The sequence below is a fragment of the Tinamus guttatus genome, unplaced genomic scaffold, assembly GCF_059628265.1.
Source record: "Tinamus guttatus ecotype Peru unplaced genomic scaffold, ASM5962826v1 Tinamus_guttatus_pri_ptg000610l, whole genome shotgun sequence".
In the NCBI taxonomy this organism is placed as follows: domain Eukaryota; kingdom Metazoa; phylum Chordata; class Aves; order Tinamiformes; family Tinamidae; genus Tinamus; species Tinamus guttatus.
This window is the reverse complement of record NW_028289144.1, coordinates 258630-280546: the sequence shown is the minus strand read 5'-3', so window position 1 is coordinate 280546 and position 21917 is coordinate 258630. Positions and strand designations below refer to the sequence as shown.

The window sequence follows — 21917 nt, the reverse complement described above, 5'->3', positions numbered from 1 at the left end:
TCGAAGCTGTGGGCAGCAAGGGCACCTTCTGGGCGGCAGGATATTTATTTTTAAGCCCAAAGCATCAATGGGTTTGGGCACTTCCTAACTTGGCTGTTCGCGCGTCGCCGCAGCAGGACCTCGGGAGCTGGGGGGGTCCTCGCACAAGAGACCCATGCCCAGTCGCTGCTTCTGCCCTACAAAAGACTGGCGTGACCTCTTAAACTCACCTCAGAAAATAAGTACCAAAAAATGTGAAATTCCAGGCACCTTCCAAACCTAGAGCTTCAAATTTGCTAAGGAGACAGGGGAAGCTGGTGGAGATGAGGGGTTTCTTTGCAAACCCGAGGCCTCCTGCCTGCGTGTTGGCAGCAGGGATGGTTTTGTGCCGTGCATGCACAAGTGGGGACTCGGGTGGGGCCTACAAAAATCTGAGCGTCGATTTGTTTGACGTGTCGTGTTGCATAAGAGGAGAAACGGGTTATCTAATGTGCAGGTTTGCGCTCCTTCGAAGCGGCAGAGCTAAAACCAGAAGCTAAACTGGAGAATCCTCGTGTGCTTCGGACAGCAAATGTGCCCGGGGTGGCTGGGGATAAATCCGTGCCCGTCCCACCCTGCGCGGAGCCCACGGGCAGGGCTCATCCCACTGCTCCTGGGGCCCTTGGGCGCCTTCGCGGCGCTGCCGCGTCCGAGCCGTGCCCAAGCGGGGAGGAATTGCCCCCAGGAGCGCGGTGGGGATTGGGACCTGCCAGCGCAGGGCCGCGAGCCCCAGCGCCGCCTCCCGCGGCTGCGGCGCCCCGAAGCCGGAGCTCACAGGCTTCTCCCAAGGCCATCAGTCCCCTCGCTCAAGACGAGCAGCCGGGGGGGCATCTATATGTTTTGCCGAGACAAGTCGATTTGCTAGCATGGGATTTCGGAGGAGGCTTTGCTGGCGATGCTCCCGCGCATCCCAAAGCATCGTTCTCCCCCGGAGCGCTGTGGCTCCTTGAGCACCGTCGCTCCGAGCAGGCAGCAGTGGCGATTCTATGGCTGCTACGTGCACAGCAGCAGGCACTGGAATGCCGAGAATGAAAGCAGCTTGGGGTAATTATCAGAAAATTAAAGCTAATCTCCTGCTCTGGAATCGGGACAGGGTGCAGAGGAGAGATGAGCGCGACTCGTCCCGGCTACGCCGCATTCCTGGCGCTTCCCAGTGCTGAATACGGAGCAAATCTTGTCCCTTCGCGTTCCTCGGGCTTCATGGACTCACTGCGGAGCATCACAGGCTGGAAGGGCTCCGCAGCCAAACGTTCACTCATGCCATCGCTGCTGTAGCCACAGCCATCGCCATGTCTTTTTGTTGAATGATCATAAAATTGTGTTCTCTTATAGCAGAGAACTGATTTTTCAGCTCAACCCTGAGTGTGCATGTTTGTGGGATGTGGTGTTTGAGCTGTTAATGGCCTCCTAGCAGCAGTGCAGTGTTTTCTGGTCTGAATGGTGGAATTGTTTGTGTGAGCCCCATAACTTCATGAAGACTGGGCAAAAGTGGCTGCTTTGAAGACTTTTCTGCTTACTTGAGTTAGGCTCTTCTGTGGATTTTTTTTTTTTATCTTGTGTCCCTATTTGTCCTCATGTTCTCCCCTTCTCTCCTCAGGTCTGGCACTGAAGAAGGCAGCAATCACTGAGGTGAGATGTGTAAAGTTGGTCTAAGAAATCGGGTGCTGAGAGATGAGAACGCAGAGCCCTGGGAGATGCTTCAGTACGACCTTCTGAACAGAACTAGGTTTTAAAATACACTTAACACTACTGAAAATTTGGTATCATTTTCTTGGGAGAATGAAAATTAGCAGCAGCTCTCCAGAGTCTTTGTCCTGGTGTGACCAGAGCCATGAAGGGGATGTGGAGGGATTTTGCCCCTTGTGTGGCCAGGTTTAGCTCCACGATGTCTTTTGGCAGCAGGTGGATCGTGCCCAACACGCCGTGTCCGACTGTCCTCAGGTGATGGCGTGGAGGAGGTTCGTGGTTTGCAGCAGGGCCCGTGGGCACCCCCTGAGCTCTGTTCTGGGTCTCACCCACTTCTGAGAGAGGGTCGAGGTGGCTGTGATTTGTGAAGCCCTAAAATGGGGGCATCTCCAGGGCGTTTCCTTCTTTCACCCCTCATCCACGTTGCAGAATTCCTCGCTGTTGGTGGCAGGAAATCTGGGAGGAGGGTCTGTGCCTGAAAGCTGCTGCTGAAGCCCACGCTCATGGTTAGGGCACCGTGTTCAAATGATCTCTTTTCATCTAATTTTCTGACTTATCCATTTCTATTACTCACCCGGGATGATGAACATTCCTACATACAAATAGTAACATCTTTCCATAAAGCTGCCCGAGGTTTGACACTTGAACCGTTTTGCCTCCCCAGGAATTTGCATAGTTAGAAAACTCCAAAGTTCTGTAAGAGCTAATTGCACAAATAACCCAACCTATTCTTGCCCCAGGAACAGTTATGGTTAGTTAAGGAATAGAGTTGTGGGTTTTTTTGGTGGTGTTGTTTTTTTTTTTTTTTTTTTTGATTTTGATATGATAGCAATCTGTCTCGCAAATACCTGCATCTGCTAATCACTTCATGAGAAGTCGATGAGCCTCATGGAGGCGCGGGGCTGTCCAGATGGAATTTGCTTGTCATAGGATACAGCCTCCTAGTAAGAAGGTGCAAGGGGAGGATAAACGATACAGCTAGTCACGACTGCTTGGAGAAAGACTGCTTGGAAGCAAGCTCAGCTGTGCTCATGTTTAAAACAGAGTGAGAAGTAAGAGGCTTTTTTGGAGGGAAAAATCAGACAGCCTTAGATCCAGAAGTTCAAGCCCCTTGACCAGAAATAGCTACAAGCTCTTGATTAAAAACTAAAGCACTAAGAACTTCTGTAGTCTGAACAAAATTAGATATTGTCTGCTCCAGACATCAGTTCTGAGAGAAGGCCCTGCCTGCGGGAGCCGGTGATAAAATATTGTCGCTTGGGAAGTGACCTTGGGACTCTCTGCACGCTGCTAAGGAAGCATCCAAAGCCTGGCTGTTGGAGACTGCAGCAAAGCCCAGATTTAGTTGGTTGTTCCTCAGCATCAGCAGCTGGGGAGCAGGTGGAAGTGCCCCCCTGTGCACAGGGCTGCAGGAGGAGGTATCTCAAACTGCGTCATACAGGGCTGGCTTCCCTTGTAAAAGGGTGTGTTCCCGTTCCTCATAACTCTTGGATCAGCAGCGAAGACCCGGAACAGCTTAGGAGGGGAAGAAATGGCTTAAGGAGTAGATTTGCTCCCTCTCTGAAGGTCCTATAGCATTTCTGCAAAATTTTGCCAGAGCTGAGGAAGAGCTGTTATTGCAGTTCACCCTGCGTGGGCTTATTCGTTGAATTGTTATCAAATGAGATCTTGCTTAAATGGATTAGCTCCATGTGAGCACAGGCGTGGGGTTGTGTTATCCGCGTTATGTGTCTCTGATTTCTTCAGAGAAGTGTGAGGTATTGCTGTGAAACCGGAGGGCATGGGCTTTTCAAAAATAGGCTTCTCCCTGTTTGATTTAATAGCTCTCTATTTGTAATCAATGAGAACCCAAGGTTAAGCACCTGGGGGGATATGGCAGCAAACCTATCTTTCCTGCCATCTTTACTGCTGGCTCTGCTTTTTAGTGCTGTGAGTTTTGAGTGGAGAGGCTGGGAATCCTCAAACTTGCAGGGTGGATGTGTTATCCAAATTGCCTTGGTAAAACTCATTGGTGCCAGTTAGAACCATTTTCACCATGTTTTTCCATTGTAGGGACCATCGCTTCCAGGACAGCCTGGCCAAGGAAAGAAGATAGGCCATCGAGGAGTTGATGCTTCTGGGGAAACCACCTACAAAAAGGTTTGTTTTGGGGGTGCGGGGTCCAGTAGGCAGCAGACCGAGAAGAGAAGCCAGGTCCCAGGATTGGTTCCAGCACTGCTGAACTTCCCTGGGTTAGTTTGCAAATGTGCTGCCAATCACATTTAGATTTTATGCGGTATACTCTTGTATAACCTTGCTGTTTGCAAACCTCCTGGAAGCCTAAATCCATGTATCCAGCAGCTGGTTGAACTTGTTTAGCAGAACATCGTGTCCTGAGCAACTCCTTAAGAGTCTCAGCGGGGCTGTGCTGTAGTGCAGGGAGTGTATTTGCAGCAACCTGCTGTGCAATGCTTGTTGGCTGCTCTTTTATTTCCACCAGACTACTTCGTCCACCCTGAAGGGAGCCATCCAGCTAGGGATTGGATACACGGTCGGCAATCTGAGCTCCAAGCCAGAGAGGGATGTCCTGATGCAGGACTTCTATGTGGTGGAGAGCATCTTCTTCCCAAGGTAAAGAGGACTGGGAAACAAAATGAAAGGATGAGTTAATTCTCCTCTCACCAGTTTTTCAAGAGAGCTTCCATCTGTCTGTGGATCACAGTGATGGATGCTCTGAATGTTTTAAATATGCATCTATTTCATAGAAAAATACAACAGTGGGAAGTGTTAGATTCTGCAGTGTGCTGGCTGGCGAGGAAGTACAATGTGAGATGCAGAACTGTATCCCTGGGTTTTTTAGGTGTGTTTCTTCCTGCCGGTCTGCCTAACTTTTTTTCTAGAAACTACACCCCATTTGAGATGGAGAAAACTCTTTCCGGAAGCTCCCTGATCATGGGGGTAAACAAAGCTCATAAAACCCATGTTTTGTGGTTAAATACACTCAGCTTGGCAAAAGCTATTCCTTGCACCCTTTGGATATAGATTACTGGATTAATACTCTATTTCCATGTCTTCCTGTCACAAGGGAAAAAAGAAAAACACAAAGGTTGTTTTGTTCCTAAGATATTTTTGCAAGGCTCAGTTTATCCGTAATACGCAGCAGTCTTGATGTGAATGTGTAAATTTGGTGGAGGTTGACACAGGAGCCGTCCTCATCTAGTGTCTGTTCTGTGCAGCGAAGGAAGCAACCTCACTCCGGCTCACCATTATGCAGACTTCAGATTCAAAACCTACGCGCCGGTGGCTTTCCGATACTTCCGAGAGCTCTTTGGGATTCGTCCGGATGACTACTTGGTATGGATATACTCCTGGATTTCTGTCTTCCCTGCTTTGAGTTGGTCGGGGGTACCACTAAATCAAGGCTGTTAGCTAATCTTGCTGAAAAGAGGACAGGGAAGAGTCCGTAGCTCTGATCCCAGCAAGGAGTGGGAACAAGCTGTGGCTTTAGAGCCTCTGCTCCTGTTTGGAGGGCTTCCAGTGACAGTCCCAGCAGGACTGTCACCTGGAACCAAAATCCTCATTTCCAAAGAGGTAACTGCTAGCTTTCGCTGGGGGGAAAGGAAATCTGCTGTAAGGGAATGCAATCTGCATTACATTACAGGGTTCCCTCTCTGTTGCTTGTGGTGACAATAACTTGCTTTGTTTACAAGCCAAAGGAGCCTTGTTCTGCGGTGCAACCCTGTAATGTCCACTGGGCCTCTGAGGACAAAGATGGGAATTTTTCCTCACTCAAGAACTATGTGCATGTAGGTTAGTTAATCATCTTACGAAGCCGGAATAGAGTCTAGCCTGTTGTAGCACCCAGGAGGTTCTCCAGAGCTAGGAAGGCTGTTTTAAGCATAGCCAATAGGAAGGGTGAGGAGACTTGGGATACTCCAGCATCGAATTTTGTCCCTTGAATATCCACGTGCGCGCACCCCTTTTCAATAGCCCTTTATTTTTCTGACCCCATCTGTACCCAGGGGTGGCTGTGACTGAAAACATGTGAGTTCAAAGGGGTCTGTCCATGGTGGCAGTGCCCCATCCGCCACCCCAGATAATGTTGCCTCAAAACGTGCGTGAGGCAGAGCCAGCCTCGCTTCCAAAGGTCACAGCTCTGATTTGTTGCTGCTTCCCCTGATTCTCTCTTGCCTGCCACAGCAGCAAATGCCTTTAATTATGCATGAGATAATTAACTTGATAAAGTCTTGGATCATTAATCTGTGCAGTGCTGAAAGCCGTTTTCAGTACGTAATGATGAGCATTTAATTTATTGCTCTGATTATGTCCGTTACACATCCCACCACCCTTCTCCCTGTCTCACCTCTTTGGTGGCAGCTCCAGCACAAAACTGCCGTGAACCCCCTTGACATCTGCAAATATTTCGGGGTCGGTACCTAGCTGCAAGGTGTTGTGCACTCATGTGCATGCGTGTGCATTCTCTCTCTGCTGCCAGGCATGCCCAAGGATCTGCTGTTTGGATCCTGATGTCTATAAATGGCCTTCCAGGCTAAAGCCACATAAAATACACCTTGCTGCTCTAGATTCCCCTCCTCGTGTTTGGGGACCCAGTCTGATGCTTTCCACGTGCTCCTAACAGTGCTGAGGAGCCGGGACGTGGCTATAGAGCAGGTATCTAACCGGGGAGCTCGAGGCCAGTGGCGGCTGCTACAGAGAGCCTGTGCATTTTGTCCCCCCCGGCACGGTGATCTGCAGTACCCCGAGCAGCCTGGCAGATCTCGAAAAATCCGAGCTTTCCGCCAGCGCCGGCGGTAACATGCTGGAAGAAGCCCAAATGTGAGCCGTGTCCCCACACAACGGGGAAGGATCAGATGTCGCTATGCGGGTGTCATTATGCGTCTCAGATGTTGCTGGAAGCAGAAGATTAACTTGATTCTAAGCAGTTGGGATGCTCTGAACTGTAATCTCGCTCTCTAATTGTAAACTGTCCATCAGCTGTGCTGCTTAGACCTAACCTATAATGAAAATAATTCTCATTTAAGCTTTGCTGCCTCTTAAGATCTTGCAGAGAGATTGCATGCTGAGGAAGGCCTTGAAGGAGGTGGAGCTTGGTATGCAATGACTTGGGGCTAAAGACACTTTCTTTTTTTTTTTTTCTCCCCTTTTTGTCCTTAGTATTCGTTATGTAACGAGCCTCTGATAGAGCTGTCGAACCCTGGTGCCAGTGGCTCCCTCTTCTATGTCACCAGTGACGATGAGTTCATCATAAAAACTGTGATGCACAAGGAAGCGGAATTCCTACAGAAGCTCCTTCCTGGCTACTACATGGTATGTATCATCCTGCAGCTTGGAGCCGGCTTGGCTTTGTAGTGCCGGTGTTTCTGTACTCAGCTTTGCATAGGGCATGTCACCCACATGGCACTCTGGTGGCCTGTTGCCCTGTCCCTTGACTACATTAACAGTGTGTCATGAAGCGTGTCCCAGAAGCACAAATGCTGCCGATTATTTGTAAATCTAAGGCAGATAATTGTGTCGTAGCTTGTGGATATGTTCTGGCCTGAAAAAAGACTTCCCAGGTGTCTATTTTGAGGGTCCTGAGATGACAAATAGTAAATCAAAATACAACTCCAGTGCCTAGAAAGGTGTATGAACCAGCACCTGTGTCTCTGCATAATTATGTCAAAGAATCCAGCTCTATAAATGTGGGCGTTGAAATCTAGTTAGGGCTACCCTGAGCACCAGGAAAGTGATACCTGCTCCAGCGTTCAGAGTGTAGCACCCCAGTGACTCACATGTCACCTCTCTGCTGCTTTTGGGAAACTCATCAGTGTAAAATGAGCTAGTGAAAAGGAAGCAGGATGGTTATGTCCTTAGTTAAGCTGGAAGTGGCCTTTGCTTTTGGTCTTGGCTGCCACTGTGAGGCTTTTAGTTCATGCCGTGTTCAGCAGCGCACAACGAGCGCTCACTCGTGTGCCCAGTTAGGCAAGGTGAGATGAGGGGCGTGAAATTTTAATGCAGTTTTGCTTCTGACGCTTGTCAGAGGATCTGTCAGTTCTGTCCTTTCTTTTATAGCATGCAGGGATGTTTTGTTTCCTTCCTAAACTTCCCCAAAGCTGAACAAGCAAATCACGCCTGTCATGTCATTTCTAATAATACAACTGCCTAAAAAAGGACTTGATGGCAGAGCAGGATATCTGTGCTCTCTGGCCAGTTGTGTTTTGTAAGATGACTCTAAAAGAAGGGGAAACTTGGTGGTGGTTTGTTAGGAATATTGTAGCCCTGGTTTATTCTGGGGCACAGAACAGCTCTTGATTTTGGACACTCCTAAATGGATGAAGATAGCTGCTATTTTTAAACTTGAAGTTCCCACTTATTTGTATTTATTTCTCTTTCAGTTTACTTGTCCATTTTTAGCTGCTATTGATGGGAAAAGCAGGGAATTTCCGGACTTGGTTATTTGCCCAGAGAGATCTGAACATCTGATTGCATATATTGAAGGCATAGTGGTATTTTCAGGTCCTAAAGCCACTGAAAGGCAAAAATTTGTCATATTTATGCAGTGAAATTTCCTACAAAGTTCAGAAAAATCTCTAGTTGAAGAACCCCTAATCTGCTGACAGTTCCAAGATCCATTAACATTGACTCTTTATTGAACACAACAGGAGTCTTCTGCCAAAATGACCTTTTCCTGATGCTTTTCCAACCCTGCTGCAGAACCTGAACCAGAACCCACGGACGCTGCTGCCAAAGTTTTATGGACTCTATTGTGTGCAGTCAGGGGGCAAAAACATCCGTGTGGTCGTGATGAACAATATTTTGCCTCGTGTGGTGAAAATGCACCTGAAATTTGACCTGAAAGGCTCGACCTACAAACGCCGGGCATCCAAGAAGGAAAAAGAAAAGTCCAGCCCCACGTACAAGGACCTGGACTTCATACAAGACATGCCCGAGGGCCTGATGCTGGATGCAGACACCTTCAGCGCACTGGTGAAGACGTTGCAACGAGACTGCCTGGTAAGGAGGGGTCTGTTTGGGAGCAGGGTAAGAAGTTCATGGCTCTTGAGCACAAGGAATTGCTGATGACTGAGGCCCTTGCTAGCCTGCTAGCCCTGAAGCAGGGATAAGCCCCTGCAGTGCTCCTCCCTCTAAAAGCAGAGCACTGAAGTTGAGTCTCATGGTAGTGTCTGAGAATTAAGGTCGTTCATTCCTCTGATGCATCCAGTTGTGGCAATCTGCCCCCCCCCCCGCTTTTTTTTTTAAATCTGGGCTGTTTGGGTTAAAACCAAACTATTTGATGTGCAAGAGATGCCTGGTGCAACTGTGTTACTTGTGAGCCCTCAGCCCTGTGGGTTGTGGGCTGGCTAAAATCGAGCTTGAGCGAGTCCAGAATCGCTGTAGCTCTGTCGAAGGCGCTGCTCACCTGAATGTGGAGGAGCAGCTCCAGGCTTTGGGGTCTGTGCTGCGTTGGAAGATGCTCGTGAGCAATTGCTGGCCTGATTTGTCTTTGTTCTTAAACTCAATACTAACCTGTAGGTGTTAGAAAGTTTTAAAATCATGGACTACAGCCTCCTGCTTGGGGTCCACAACATAGACCAGCAAGAACGGGAGCGACAGCAGGAGGGAGCGCACAGCACGTCGGATGAGAAGCGTCCAGTGGGGCAGAAGGCCCTTTACTCCACGGCCATGGAGTCCATCCAGGGTGGAGCTGCCCGCGGGGAGTCCATAGACACAGACGACACGTGGGTGAAAATCTCCTCCTTTGCGCTGCTGGGAAGGGTGGAAGTGGAGGCCGGAGTAGTAGGTCCCTAATTGTGGCTGATGTGGGAACGGGGCAGCTCTCGGGGAGAGCCGCTGCCGGTGACGCAGCGCGTCGTGGAAGCTGCACGTGGCACTCGCGACCGTCCCTCTGGCTCCACAGACCAGGCTGGATAATAAATGCTGGCATTTGCCACCGGCAGCCGTGCTGCCTGAAAGCAACTGCTCCAGGTCCAAAGGAGAACAGTGTGGCTGGGGCTAGGAAATACTTTGGTGCTCCCAGTCTTTCCGATAGCTCCGTAATTGCAGTGGTCAAACGCCCACAGGCTCCTGAGCTGTTCTGGCACTAGCTCCATCCTGGTGCTCCGTCCACAGGATTGTGGATTGTGCGGATGGCCGTGGAAATACCCTCATCCTTAAAGATTTGCTGCCCTCGTAGGCAGCCGGCTCATGCTGACTTGATAAATAGTCTGGTCCCCAGGATGAAATAGGATTTTATGCTCCAGGAATCTCGGATACCCAGCGCAGAGAAACTGCTAATGTCTGGTGCAGGGAGCAGCTTTGGTGTGTGATAGGAGCTACCACCCAGGTCTGGTCCTTAGGTACCATCTTTGTAAACTGCCCTGGGACACGTTCCCCTCCCAACTGTATTTTAAGTATTTTATGGTGCTTTTGCTGTGAGACTGACTTGAGCCTCAAGCTTGCACTCATGTCCTGGAACCAGGAAAATCCATGCAATGCTTTTCTGGTCCAGGTAGGACTATTGCCATGCAACATGTGTCCTTGTCCTGCTGTTTTGTGTTTGGCGATCCAGGGAGGCAGTCGCTTCAGTTACACCTTGCCGAGATGGTCTGGGTCAGCCTGGGGGACTTGCCAGGCTCTGCACAAGGCTTTTCTCACTGGGGTTTTGTCTCACCCACAGAATGGGAGGAATCCCAGCAGTGAACGGCAAAGGAGAGCGTCTCCTGCTACACGTAGGAATTATAGATATCCTTCAGTCATACAGGTGAGAGCTTTGCAGTCCTCTGTCCTCTAAGTCTCTTAACATCTGTTTTAATGCTGGATGAAAGCAGGAAGGTTTTCCTCTCCTGAAGAGTTTGGTAATGAGTACGCAGGCTGCCTAAAGCAGCGTCCAATGCATGTCGGGGCTGTGAATTTTTATCTTGTCCTTAGAACAGCTGCTGGCACAGAGCCGTTTTTCTAAGGTATAATGAGTTGCTCATAAAGTAGTTCCCTACGTCTGAGCCTAGAATGAGTAGCGTTTCCCCAGGGCCGGGAGACGCTTCTCTGCCCCCATGCAGGCGGGCTGCTCGTTGCCGGTGGCAGTGCTGACCTGCGCTGCTGCCTGCACAGCTGCCCCTTCCTGGCCGGAGGGAAGCTCTGCTCCGCACGAAGGAGGGACTGTCATCAACTCTGTGCCCTATCCTGTGCAGGGCATGAAAAGTGGCTTGGATATTGAGGGCAGACCTGAGTCTAATTCTTTCTCTCCGCTTCTCCTCTGAGATTAGGTTCATCAAGAAGCTGGAACATACCTGGAAGGCCCTTGTCCATGATGGGGTGAGTCTGTACAGAGGAAAGAATTGTGGCGGCCTTGGCGTCTTCTATACTAGCTGGTGCCAATTATGTCACTGTTGTTAGTGCTGCAGCTGGCTGAAGTTGATGAAAGGAGTAGTTCTTACCCCTGATTCCTGCACAGTGGTGCAGTGCCACCGATTTCCAATGAGGTTTTCTTGTTTACGCCCCCTCCTCGCATGTTTAGCTGCCGTGCGACCGCCTTTCCTCCCCTGCTCCCATCTGTCACCCCGCTCCTCCCCGTGCCACCTGGAGCTGTACACAGTCCTGCGCCTCCCGCGTGTGCCGCGGAGCCCTGTCTGGGCTCTCTTTGGTGGCTGACTGTGTTTCCACCTCATCACTAGGCTATTTGTTAGCAACTCCCTCTCAATGTTCCTCTGCGGTCTGGTCTCCCGCAGCAGCCAGGTGCATCTGTAAAAGAGCAACTTCAGATGTGGAAGCTATTTTTTTCCTCCAGTAATTCATATCCTAGCTCCTTTTAAATAACAAGGTAAGGGAAATGTGTTGCTGCCAAGCCATAGTAGCACAGTAGAACATCAGAAGAGCTTTAAACTGAAAGCACAGAACACTCAAAGACCCTTGGCTAAATTCTGGTGCCCATGTCAAATGCAGATATATCCAGAGGTGCTTTGAATGGCAGCCAGCAAAACGGGAGGAAATTTGACAGGTGTGATCATGCCAATATTCCAAATATCTGGGAGGCCTATAAAGGATTAAAATTGCCAAAATCCATTATAAAATTGTAGTGAGAATGTAATCAAATGCAATCAAATCAGCAGCAACGCTTCAGGTTTATATATAGTATTAATCAGATCATTTCAGTTAAGCCTTTCCATTTTAAGGATCTATCAGTGCTAAATGCTGCTATACAGGTTGTATTGATTTGTTACAGAAATTCTGTCTTGGGGGATGAGTTTTAAATGAGCCATTTGCTTCTTGCCTTTGCAGGACACGGTGTCAGTACACAGACCAAGCTTTTATGCAGAGAGATTCTTCAAGTTCATGACCAACACGGTGTTTCGAAAGAATTCCTGTGAGTGTCCATGGTCCAAGAAGAAATAAAAGCTGGGGAACTGTAAAGCCCCGGGGTTGTCGCAGCTTAATTTGTCCTGCTCAGACTGTGGCCTGAAGCTCCCTGTGCAGGCTCGCGGGAGATGGAGCCTGCAGAGCACACACGCATGTCACAGGGCAGAGACCTCTCCCTGCCCAGGGGAGGCTGCATCACAGAACAAAGTGAAGGTAGTTGCTAGGGGTGGTAACTTCTTCCTTGTTCCCTCTTCTCGTCTAGCTCTAAAATCATCCCCCTCGAAGAAAGGGCGCAGTGCCTTGCTAGCTGTCAAGACATCTGGTCCCACCGCTGCATTTTCGGCTAGCCAGCTTCCCTCGGAGAAGGATGAAACCCAGTATGATCTTCGTGCAGCCAGGAGTTACCCCACGCTCGATGACGAAGGTAACGATCTCATTTGGTGGCTGATGACAGTGTGATTCCCCTCTCTCTCCTAGCAGTTCCTTAGGTCCTCCCCTGTTCTCGTTCAGTTCCCCACTGTGCACCAAACACACATCATCTTTGATGGATATTCTTCATTCCATGTCTTGCTGTGCTTTGCAGGTGCTAAACTTAACCAGGGCAGGGGAGAAGGTAAGAGTATGTTGTTTTGTCACAGCACTGGCAGTTAGTCTCTGCATTGTGGGGAGGTGGGAAAAAAAAAAAGAAAAAGCAAATCTCTTCTCTGCAACACTGTGTAGTTCTGCAGTAAAAATGGGTGTTTGCACTACAGCTGCAAGGCAGCTGCTGCCAACTGGCACCAGCCTTCATAGCCCAGATGCAGGCAGAAAGTTGGTTCACTGAATTTTCCACCCTTAGAGAAGGGGGCCTGGGAGCTGCAGGACTCTAATGTCGGTGTTTGGGTAGTTATAAGGGGCTAAGGTCTTGTCTTCGCAAAAAGGCAAAGTGGTTTGCTGCTTTGCTGTCTTGTCATCACTTCCATCTGCGCTGGATTTGCAGATGAGTGGTGAGAGGCGAGGTCCTTGAGTGTGTAAGTGTTAGATTTCTACCTGTGCAAAGCAGTGAGCACTCAGTTCATCTCTTAATTCACTTGGATATTTATCTCTGGCAGCCCAAGCCTTTAATCCAACTTTGGTTACCAGTGAGATGTTTTCCTTGGCCTTATGTTTCCAGTAGCGTTTTTAAGCTCCTCCCCAAGGGTAACCTGCTGTCTGTCGGGCAGGACATGGTGCTTAGTGGCCACCTCTGGAGGAAGCCTGTTGTCCTAACCCGCTGTGGGACAATCTGCTGCAGTCCTGAACCCAGCGACACTTCCTTTGTGTTTGTAGTTTAAGTGGCCGGTGACAGTGCAGTGGCCCAGGCTGTAGTTAAGGTGTTGGCGTTTGACTACTGATTTTCTTCCATCCTGCACCTCTCCCTGCCCTCTGCTTGGGCCAGCAGGCAGGCCAGACCTGCTACCCTGCACGCCACCTTCCTTCGAAGAAGCTACCACGGCCTCCATAGCCACAACGCTGTCTTCAACATCCCTCTCCGTTCCCGAGCGATCCCCCTCGGAGACGTCTGAGCAGCCCCGGTACAGGTGAGGACGGCGCCCGCGTCCCGCTCCCACCACAGCCGTGCGGGCGCCACTTGTCTTCACGCCGCGGATCTCGGCAGGCTGCCCTGTGCTCTGCAAGGCTAATGACCGCTTTTAATTAAATCTCTCCTGGGAGCAAGCAGACACAGCTTTGATGGGATTAATTATTGCTGTGAGAAGTGTCAGCTGTTAAGTAGAACATCTCCCTCATGGGGTGAGGAATTAGATTTGGGGGCACTGTAGGATTTCTCTCTTAAATTGCTCCTCAAACTCCACTGTTTTGCTTTCTTTCTGCAGGAGGCGCACGCACTCCTCGGGGCAGGATGGCAGGTGAGAAAAGTCACATTTCCTCTTAAACTACTGCACAGAGACCTCATGTTTGTCCCTGTGCAAAGGACAAGGAAGACTTGGAAGGCTGAGTGTGAATCTGTGCAGATCCAGGACTGGGGTGGTCCTCTATGGCATGATGAGATTCATGCCAGCAAATGTTCCCATTTTTTATGCGGAGTTTTCCTCATGTGCAGGTCTCTGAGATCACCTGTAATAGGTGGCTTCAACACAGCACCAAAGAGTGACAAAAATTATAGAGGTGTCTGGATTTAGAAGCGCACGTCATATAATTAGCTTGTATAATTTTGCACCAGTAAAACTGATTCCATTACCTGTGTATCAGAGGAATCTGAATGAGGACCCTGCATTTTTTTCCCTGATTTATTTTTTTTTCCCTGATTTTTTTTCCCTGATTTTTTTTTTTTTGGCCATGGCTTCCTAGGATATCTTGTAGATCCTATAGATCCAGGTTTTGAAATGCGCTCCAGAGACTCTTTTGGGGGCTATGCCATAGCCAGAGGAGCTGCTGGGCAGACTCAGATCCTCTTTCTGCAATCCGTGTCTGGTGCGTTAGAGAAACAGCGGCTTGCAGCACCTTGCAGACACGTCATTCTCGTTTTTAATGCGGCCCATGATGTTTTTCACCTCCTGCACAATTCATTGCCTGCAAGTACTGCAAATTGGAGGCTTAAACTCAGGCATCTGTGACGGGACCTGCCAGGCAAAAAGCAGCAACTTCATCTGAGTCACCCCGTGCTCCCTTTGTGCTTAATGGAGGAGTCGCTGTCGGACGCAACTGCTCACCCCAAAATAGGCCAGGTGAATCGTGTCCTACAAGTACTTGTCCCTGGACAGTACAGGGAGGTGGGTGATTTCCTCGGGGGCAGATGTCTCTGTCACAGACTTGCCGACTTGCCACAATAACAGCCCCCTTGGGGATGTGCATTTTTTTTGGAGGGGGGGGGGTTGATTTTTTTTCCCCTGTGTCTTAATTTCTGGTGCTTTTCACTTTCTTTTTCCCCTAGAAATTTCACTTTTAGGGGAGCAGAGACCTGCATATTTGTAAAGAGCTTCATGATCCCCTGTGAAAGCCCCTGCAAGAACAAAGCTATTAACACACACGATTTGTGGGGAATTTACATTCCTGAGCTGCAATGAAAAAGCCCTTATCCAATTTTCTCAAGCCTGGAATGTGTCACACCTCGGAATGATTCTAATCTGCCGGGGAATTCCCTGCGGGCTTCTGAAAGCCGCCACCGCAAGAGGTGGCAGGCGGCGCTGAGCAGGGCTGCCGCCTGCTGGCCCCGGCCCCACAGCTCCTTCCCCTGGGTTGTGCCCTTGGCTTGGCAAACGCCAGGTCCTCCTTCCCATGGGGAAGCTCTAAAACCAGCCCCACTAACATCAGCAATTACTTTAATAGCCTGGGATATTAAAATGAAGGCAAACAGCTCCTGAGCACGCAGAAAAATCTTGCATTAGTGCTGGAGCAGCTCGATGTGGTAGGAGCTTCAGAAGAGGTCAGAGGCTTTGGTCCTTGCATTGCTGATGGACACCAGGATATCTCTGGGCAGGGAGGTTTTTCCCAGAGACCAATTCTCTCTTTTCCTCCCGTGTCCAATTTGACATTACCCATCTTTTCTGCAGCACTGGCAACCTAATCCCTTTCTTCTTGTCCTCTTTTTCTCCCTCTGTGGTTTCGAGAGCTGCAGTTTGAAAGGACTGGCCCTTTTGTCTGGGAATTTGGGTCATCTGAAATCTCAGCTCTGGGAAGTCCTGAGCTTCAGTCAGAGGCTCGGTCCCTGCCGTGGGCATCGTGCTACGAGCGGCTGCCGTGCACTGAGCAAAGCAGCACAGCACGCGCCTGCGGTCAGCTGCGGCGTGAGAGTTTCAGGGATGATTTATCCTGACCTAAAATTGAGAACTGTGCACGAGTAGAGGTGGCATAGTGCCAAACTGAGCAATTGGGCCTGTGTGTCTTCGGCTTTCCAGGTCTCAGGAGGAGGTGCGGGTTGAAGAAGAGCTTCAGCAGATCAGCGTCGAGCTGGAACCCAAGTGTGACGTGGAGATCGTAGCTCCCGAGGATGAAGAGAAAGAGTGAGTGAGGGTTTGACAGCAATGCAGAGCCCTGCCTTGTCATGTAATCTGGGGGTTTTGTGCTGGGAGCCGGCTTGGCTTTGTAGGCTGCCACCTTTCCTGCGCAGAGCAGTGCTCTTCTAGACTGCCGAGCACTGCTGCTTCTGGCCTGTCCTCATCCAATCCTTCTGGATGTGGAAATGGGCCATCCGTGTACTAAATCGGTCTTGCCTGCTGCTTTTTTTGATCACAATGACTGAACTCTGTCATTTCTTCCCCCTCCAGAGAGGCAGCGTCAGCCTGTGCCATTGTCACTTGCGCAGCTACAATAGAGGTGGAGACGGCCAGCCAGGCCTCCGAACCGGCCAGCCAGGCCTCCGATGAAGATGACGTGCCAGTCACAGATATATACTTTGTAAGATACCTTCTCTGCCTGGTTATTAGGGGCGTAATGAATGATTGGTCTGAATTCAGCAGGCGAGCAAGGGCAGTAACTGCCCTGCGCCATCCTTGTGTCGAGCACCTCAAGATTTTAATGCTGGACAGGATTTTGAACCCAGGGAACTGGATTAGTCCTTGAAGAACTGAAAGCAGCAAGTCATGGTGCCCAAAGGGGTGGCTCTGCTGATGCAGATGAAGCAAGACGTGCTCCGCACCAGCACGGACAGGCTTCACTAGGCCAGCGTGTTCACCCTGGGTGAGCCAGGGTGCATCTCCTTCCCTCCCTAGGCAGAGCGCCCTGCTGCGGTCCCGCACGCAGCGGGACCTAGAGCCAGGACGGAGGCTGTTGCAGCGTCGTTGACCTCGGGCTCTGGTGAACTTTGGCTTTTCCTTTCCCTGCAGGCAGATGCATTAGATGATGCAGTGGAAATCTAGTACAGGGAGTAAGTGAGGTTGGTTGGCAGCAGAGTGCGGTGGAGCCTGGGGCTGGGTTCCTCAGTCAGCGCCCGCAATGTCCGAGCAGCTTCTGCAGCCTGGAGAGTTGCTCAGCAACGTGAGCCTGTCCCCTGGGCTCCAGACCCTGCGGGGTTGAGGGCTGTCCTGCGGCAGCTCTTCCCCTGTGTCCTGACACTGGGACCTTCTCCCTAAGAGCTGGTCAGCTCCTCCCTGCTCCAGCCCATTGCTGTCAGATACGTGGCAGCAGAGCAGAGCCGAACCCTGTGATAAGCTCCTTCAGGCTAACCTAAAAACAGCAACATTTGGCTTGCCCTGCGCTTGCATGGCTCTGCTGCAGAGCTGCTCACTCATTGCCGAGTCGTTTAGAGGCTCGTGGGAGCTGTGGAGGGAATCGGCACCATTTTAAGAGCTTGTCTGTTTTGGGTTTTATGCATGCTGTTCAAAATGCAAACAGCTCCCTCTAACACTGGCTGCTCTTTCTTTGCCTGTGGACGGCAGTTGTGTGCAAGCTGCCTGCAGATACTGCCTGCTCCACTGGCAAGTGTCTTCTAGCAAGGGCCAGCTCCTCTCCCTCCTGTCCCTGGGCATATGGACTCCTCCTGACTTTCCAGGGCTGCTGTTTTTCTGGAGGAAGCCGTCTGTGCACAGTGTGTGCTCATAGAGAGCATGACTGACTGCTCATCAGCATTTCATACTTCATCTGAGCCCTTGAATTTTGCATTAAATGTGTGTCGTGTGCTGTGGACTGTTTCCCCCGCTGCTGGGATGAAGGGAAAAGCTGATTTGGGTTCCCTGTCTTTGGAAAATCACTTGAACTGCCACTCAAGTGAAGCTGCAGCCGAGTGCAGTGGGGCTTGGACCACAGCCGCTCTATCAGAGCCTTCCAGGAGCAATGACGAGAGGCTGCGTGCCGAGAATTTGGCAAGTCCCAGGGGACTGGGGTCTCTGGAAATCCGCTTCGGAAGGGGAAGCGCTTCACCCTGCTGCTCACCCGGGGGGCATGCGGGAGTGAGCCTGTGCGGGGCCCGGGGCTGCTCTCCCCACGCACGGCTTTCCTGCCTGCCCATCCTTCCAGGCCTGGAGCTGCCCAGCCCCTCGTTTTGCTTTCTCTTTCATCCTCTCTTTCACATCACCCTTTTCTCCTCTGTTTCCTTTCTCACCTCACTTGCCCTCGGGCCATTCCAGTTCACAGATGGGAGGTACTGGATTTACTCTCCCCGCCAGCGCAGACTCCGAACCACCTCGCTTTCCTCCGGGACTGTAAGTGAACATGCTAGCACATAGGGGAGCAGAGCTGCAGCTTTGAAACACTGGGGCTGACAGCTCCACGTCCTCTGGATGTCCTGGCTCTGGGTTGGGTGGATAGGAACCAGCCCAGTGAAAATGGGAAGCAGAGGAAAAAAGTCCACAAGTGGATCTCGAGTAGGATCTTGAAGAAATGAGAACTCTACCCCACTTGTCTTCAGGCCAGCGACACAGTTCCTGGCATGGGATGGTATAGTATCATCATATATACCAGATATAGATGATGTAGGGTCATCTAGCCCGTGGGCAAACTTGCTGGCACCAGACCTGGCCAGAAGGTGAGAGGCCTCTCTATGTTTGAGGTAATGTTAGGTTTAGCTCCCTTAGCCCAGGAAGCCAAATTGAGCTCCAGGGGGACCTGCAAGATGTTTTGTAGAAAAAAACTGTGATTACAAATACGACCTTTTAGGTCTCTGGCTGGTCTTTTTTCTTCTGCTTTCTGGGACCCTGACCAGCTTTTAAAGCCCAAGGAGCTGAGAGAGACACTTGGATTAGGGAAGGTTTGTGCTCCCCAGCCCTCGCCAGGGTGGTACTCCTGCTCCCTCCTCTGCAGGTTTTCTGCAGGCTCTAAGGATTTTCCTTTGCCCCTGAAAGATGCAGGGAGGAAGTTTAGCACTTAAGGGCCCGAATCCAGAGCTCAGGCTGCTCTGTGTTATATTTCTCTTCACAATTTTGCAGAGAGATGATACCTTCCTTGGTGGGTAATGACAGTATTATCAGGGCCTCAGCACAAGATGTGTGTTCTGTGGTCCTGTCACTCCCTCCTGTCTGGAACCATGGGGTGGGCAGGGTGCACGGGAAGCAGGGCAAAGCTCAGAACTACTTCCCAGCTTGGCTGATGCCTTGAGAAAAGCGTCGTCCCCAGGTGGGCAAACAGCCTCTCCTTGCAGCTCCTCCTGCCCTCGCCTGCTGGGCTTGGCTGCCCCAGCACCGGGAGGGTCATTTCCAAGTCCTGGATGTCATTTAGTTCCATGCTGGGTTTGCAGCTCTTGCTCTGCCTGCATCTAGGCTGCCCAAAGCCTCTGGAAGAGCCTGGCTGGAGCATGGAGCTCAGAGTGAGTGGAAACAGGGTGCACCATGGGCTCAGTGCAGGGCCAAGTGCTCCTCCGTCTCTAACAGAGCCCTAGAAGCTTCAGGCAAGGGTTTCTTTTCCTTCCTTTCTCCCAGCTGCCAACGCAGTTACAATTATTGTTAGGGTTCAGCATGTGGAGCCTAGTGCTTCAAAGCTCCTCTGGCTTCTTGTAGTTTCTTGTCCATCCTAGACAGCTACTGTTGGTTCCTGGGCTGGGAACCTTCCCAGCTGCTTCCAAGTATCCCCCAGTCCTTTCCTTTGCAAGCCTGGGTTCAGTCAAAGGGGAGATTTCCTCTCCCCTCCTGACCTGTGCCCACCTCTAGAGCAGCCAGAACTTCTCCACAGTGGAAGTAGATTCCCTTGGGAAACACTGGACCCCAAGCCTTGGCCCTGCCTGGGTTTCTGCGTTGTTGGAAGTGTTTTGTCATGTGTTGTGAGAGCTGGCTCCCCAGGGGCACATCACCCTTCCCTCCTATCCACGAGTCACCTGTTTTCGCCTCCTTCGTTGTACCCATTCCCATGTCGCCACCAGTCTCATTGCTGACCGACCGGCTCCTCTCTGACCACCGTCCTCGGTGATCCCGTGTGCCGCCCTGCCCGGGCTGCAGGGAAGGTGCCGCAAGGCGGGTTCCTCCCTGAAGCCCTCTTGGACCCTCAGGAGCTGAGAGCTCGTGCCCTGTAAGGGCTCAGGGAAGGGACTTGGTAGCTGGGACGGGCTTGGGGGGCAGGAGCCGAGCCCTCCGTCGCAGCCCTTGGGTAAGTCGCTAGCGCCCGCTCTGTCTTGCCCCCTCTGAATGAGGGTGAGGAGGTGGCAGGGAGCTCTCCTGCTTTCTCTGTCAACTCCAGAGCCCCAAAATCTGCCCTGATAGGTGCCGGGGGAAGGTTGTGCTGCTCCCGCTGTAGCCGGAGCAGGATCTGCTGCCCAAACTGCTGTCCGAGCTGGTGGGAGCAGGGACGTCCCAAGGCTGAGGAAGGCTCCTTGCTGACGCCTGGTGCTGAGCTTGGTTCTCTCCCTCCAGGTGGATAGCTGTTCTTACTGTGTTGTTTCCTGCTCTTTTTGTTTTTCTCCTTTTATTTTCTCCTCTTCTCTCCTTTGCTCCCTGCTCTGCTGCTGCTCTCCTTGCATTCTCCCCGCCGTCTCTGGCCACTCTGGCAGCCGACAGACGAGAGGAGTTGGGTTTACTCCCCGCTCCACTATAGCGCCCAGCTCCACTCTGTCTCCGATGAGGAGAGCGATACAGTAAGTGTCTGAGCAACGTGTGCCGGGTGCCCGGGGTCCCGTTTGCAGCTCGAGGGATGTGGCCGGCGCGGCGGGGGCTCTCGCATGGCTGCGGCAGAGCCTGCTGCCCCTCCGCTCAGGGAGGCTGCGGGCGAGACCCCAGCTCAGCTCAGCGGCGCTTGTGGCTCGTCCTGAACCGTTCAGTGCAATGAGAGCTTGGGCGTCCGCAGTGCTCCGCTCGTGCCATCCTTACCGGAGGGTGCAAAACAAGCAGGCTTCTCTCTCCACGTTCGTTTTGATTCGGGGATTTAGCTGGGCTTGGATCTGGCTGACCACAGAGCTCAGGCACTGACTGTCTCCTCTCTGCCTCTTGCAGTAATCTCTATGCAGACACAGAAGCCCCGGAGAGCAGCGATTCCCTCTGCAGGTCAATGTGTTCCCTTTTCGTTGATGCAGCCGTTCCAGCGGGATGGGGAAGAGCTTCCTGACACCAGTACTGCTGCACTGCAGGATCCCAGGCACTGCATTTCAGAACGGAGCAAAACTAACTGTGTATTTCTACTTACCCCAGACGTGGGCAGCAAAGAAACCACCCACTCCCCCGCAACTCCCAGCGGAGACGTCCAGCTGCATGTCGAGAATCCTGGGTAGTAACACAGTGTTTTCCAAGCGTGCACTACCGTAGCTACCTATCCATGTGTGATACTGTGAACCTTTTTAATTTTTTAATCATGTATTTATTTCTTTTATCTTTGCACAGAGACAGCACAAATGTGCTTTTTTAAATATTTAGTTTACTGCACTTTTTTTTTTCTTTTTTTTGGGTTGTCACGTATTTGTGCATCAGAAGGGAGCGTGAGACCTCACTGGAGAATTGGTAGAAGCACGATGCTGGGGAGGGCAGGGACCGGAGCGGCCTCCTTGGAGCGTGGCCTAACCAAGCACTGGAGTCGGGAGCGTTAAGGCTGTCCAGGCTGCGCCGCGGTTTGGCCAAGTGACCCGAGGCAAGTCACGTAACCGCTCTGTGCCTCCGTTTCCCCCGTGCTAAGGGGTGTGCGGTACCCGCTTCCGTTAAAGCACTTACACCCTGGGATGAAAGGTGCTATGTAAATGCAATGTATTAAAGGCCATTGAATAGAATCGCTCCCATGTTACGAGTCCAAAGCAGCCCTGCCACTTTACTTGGATTCCAGAATTGCTAATGACTTCTCGTGTCTGTGACACCGTGTGGGGGAAGCCGATGGCTCCTGGTTCTCGGACGTGGTGGCCCCAGCCGTCGCGATGGCTTCTGCCTTCAGCAGCCACTGCTCTGCGTCGCCCTGGCCCCCGCGCTCGCAGCGCTCGCTTCAGCCTGCGCCCACCGCACCGACATCTCCCCACGCATGGACAGAGGAGAACTGGGTGTCCCTATGGAGCAGCGTCGCCACAC

The 21917-nt window shown here is 51.3% G+C and overlaps 1 protein-coding gene across 1 annotated transcript; it reads left to right on the top strand.

The window, feature by feature from the left end:
• The first annotated feature begins 2186 nt into the window (after positions 1-2186).
• PIP5K1C (phosphatidylinositol-4-phosphate 5-kinase type 1 gamma) lies at positions 2187-21628 on the top strand. The gene is made up of 18 exons (XM_088535059.1): positions 2187-2210; positions 3757-3843; positions 4184-4314; positions 4920-5037; positions 6859-7011; positions 8398-8697; positions 9217-9422; positions 10361-10444; positions 10947-10995; positions 11959-12043; positions 12299-12460; positions 12620-12649; positions 13454-13595; positions 13890-13922; positions 15912-16016; positions 16281-16410; positions 20426-20509; positions 20865-21628. The coding sequence occupies exons 1-18, from the start codon at positions 2208-2210 to the stop codon at positions 20865-20867; spliced, it is 1905 nt and encodes a 634-aa protein (XP_088391185.1). The 5' UTR covers positions 2187-2207; the 3' UTR covers positions 20868-21628.
• Positions 21629-21917: the final 289 nt, after the last annotated feature.

What these genes read in the sequence shown, in the direction of transcription:
- PIP5K1C (XM_088535059.1), top strand. An exon ending in TCCTTCCTGGCTACTACATG is followed by an intron (nt 7,012 to 8,397) that starts GTATGTATCATC and finishes ACCCTGCTGCAG; the next exon opens with AACCTGAACCAGAACCCACG. An exon ending in CAGTCACAGATATATACTTT is followed by an intron (nt 16,411 to 20,425) that starts GTAAGATACCTT and finishes CCACTCTGGCAG; the next exon opens with CCGACAGACGAGAGGAGTTG.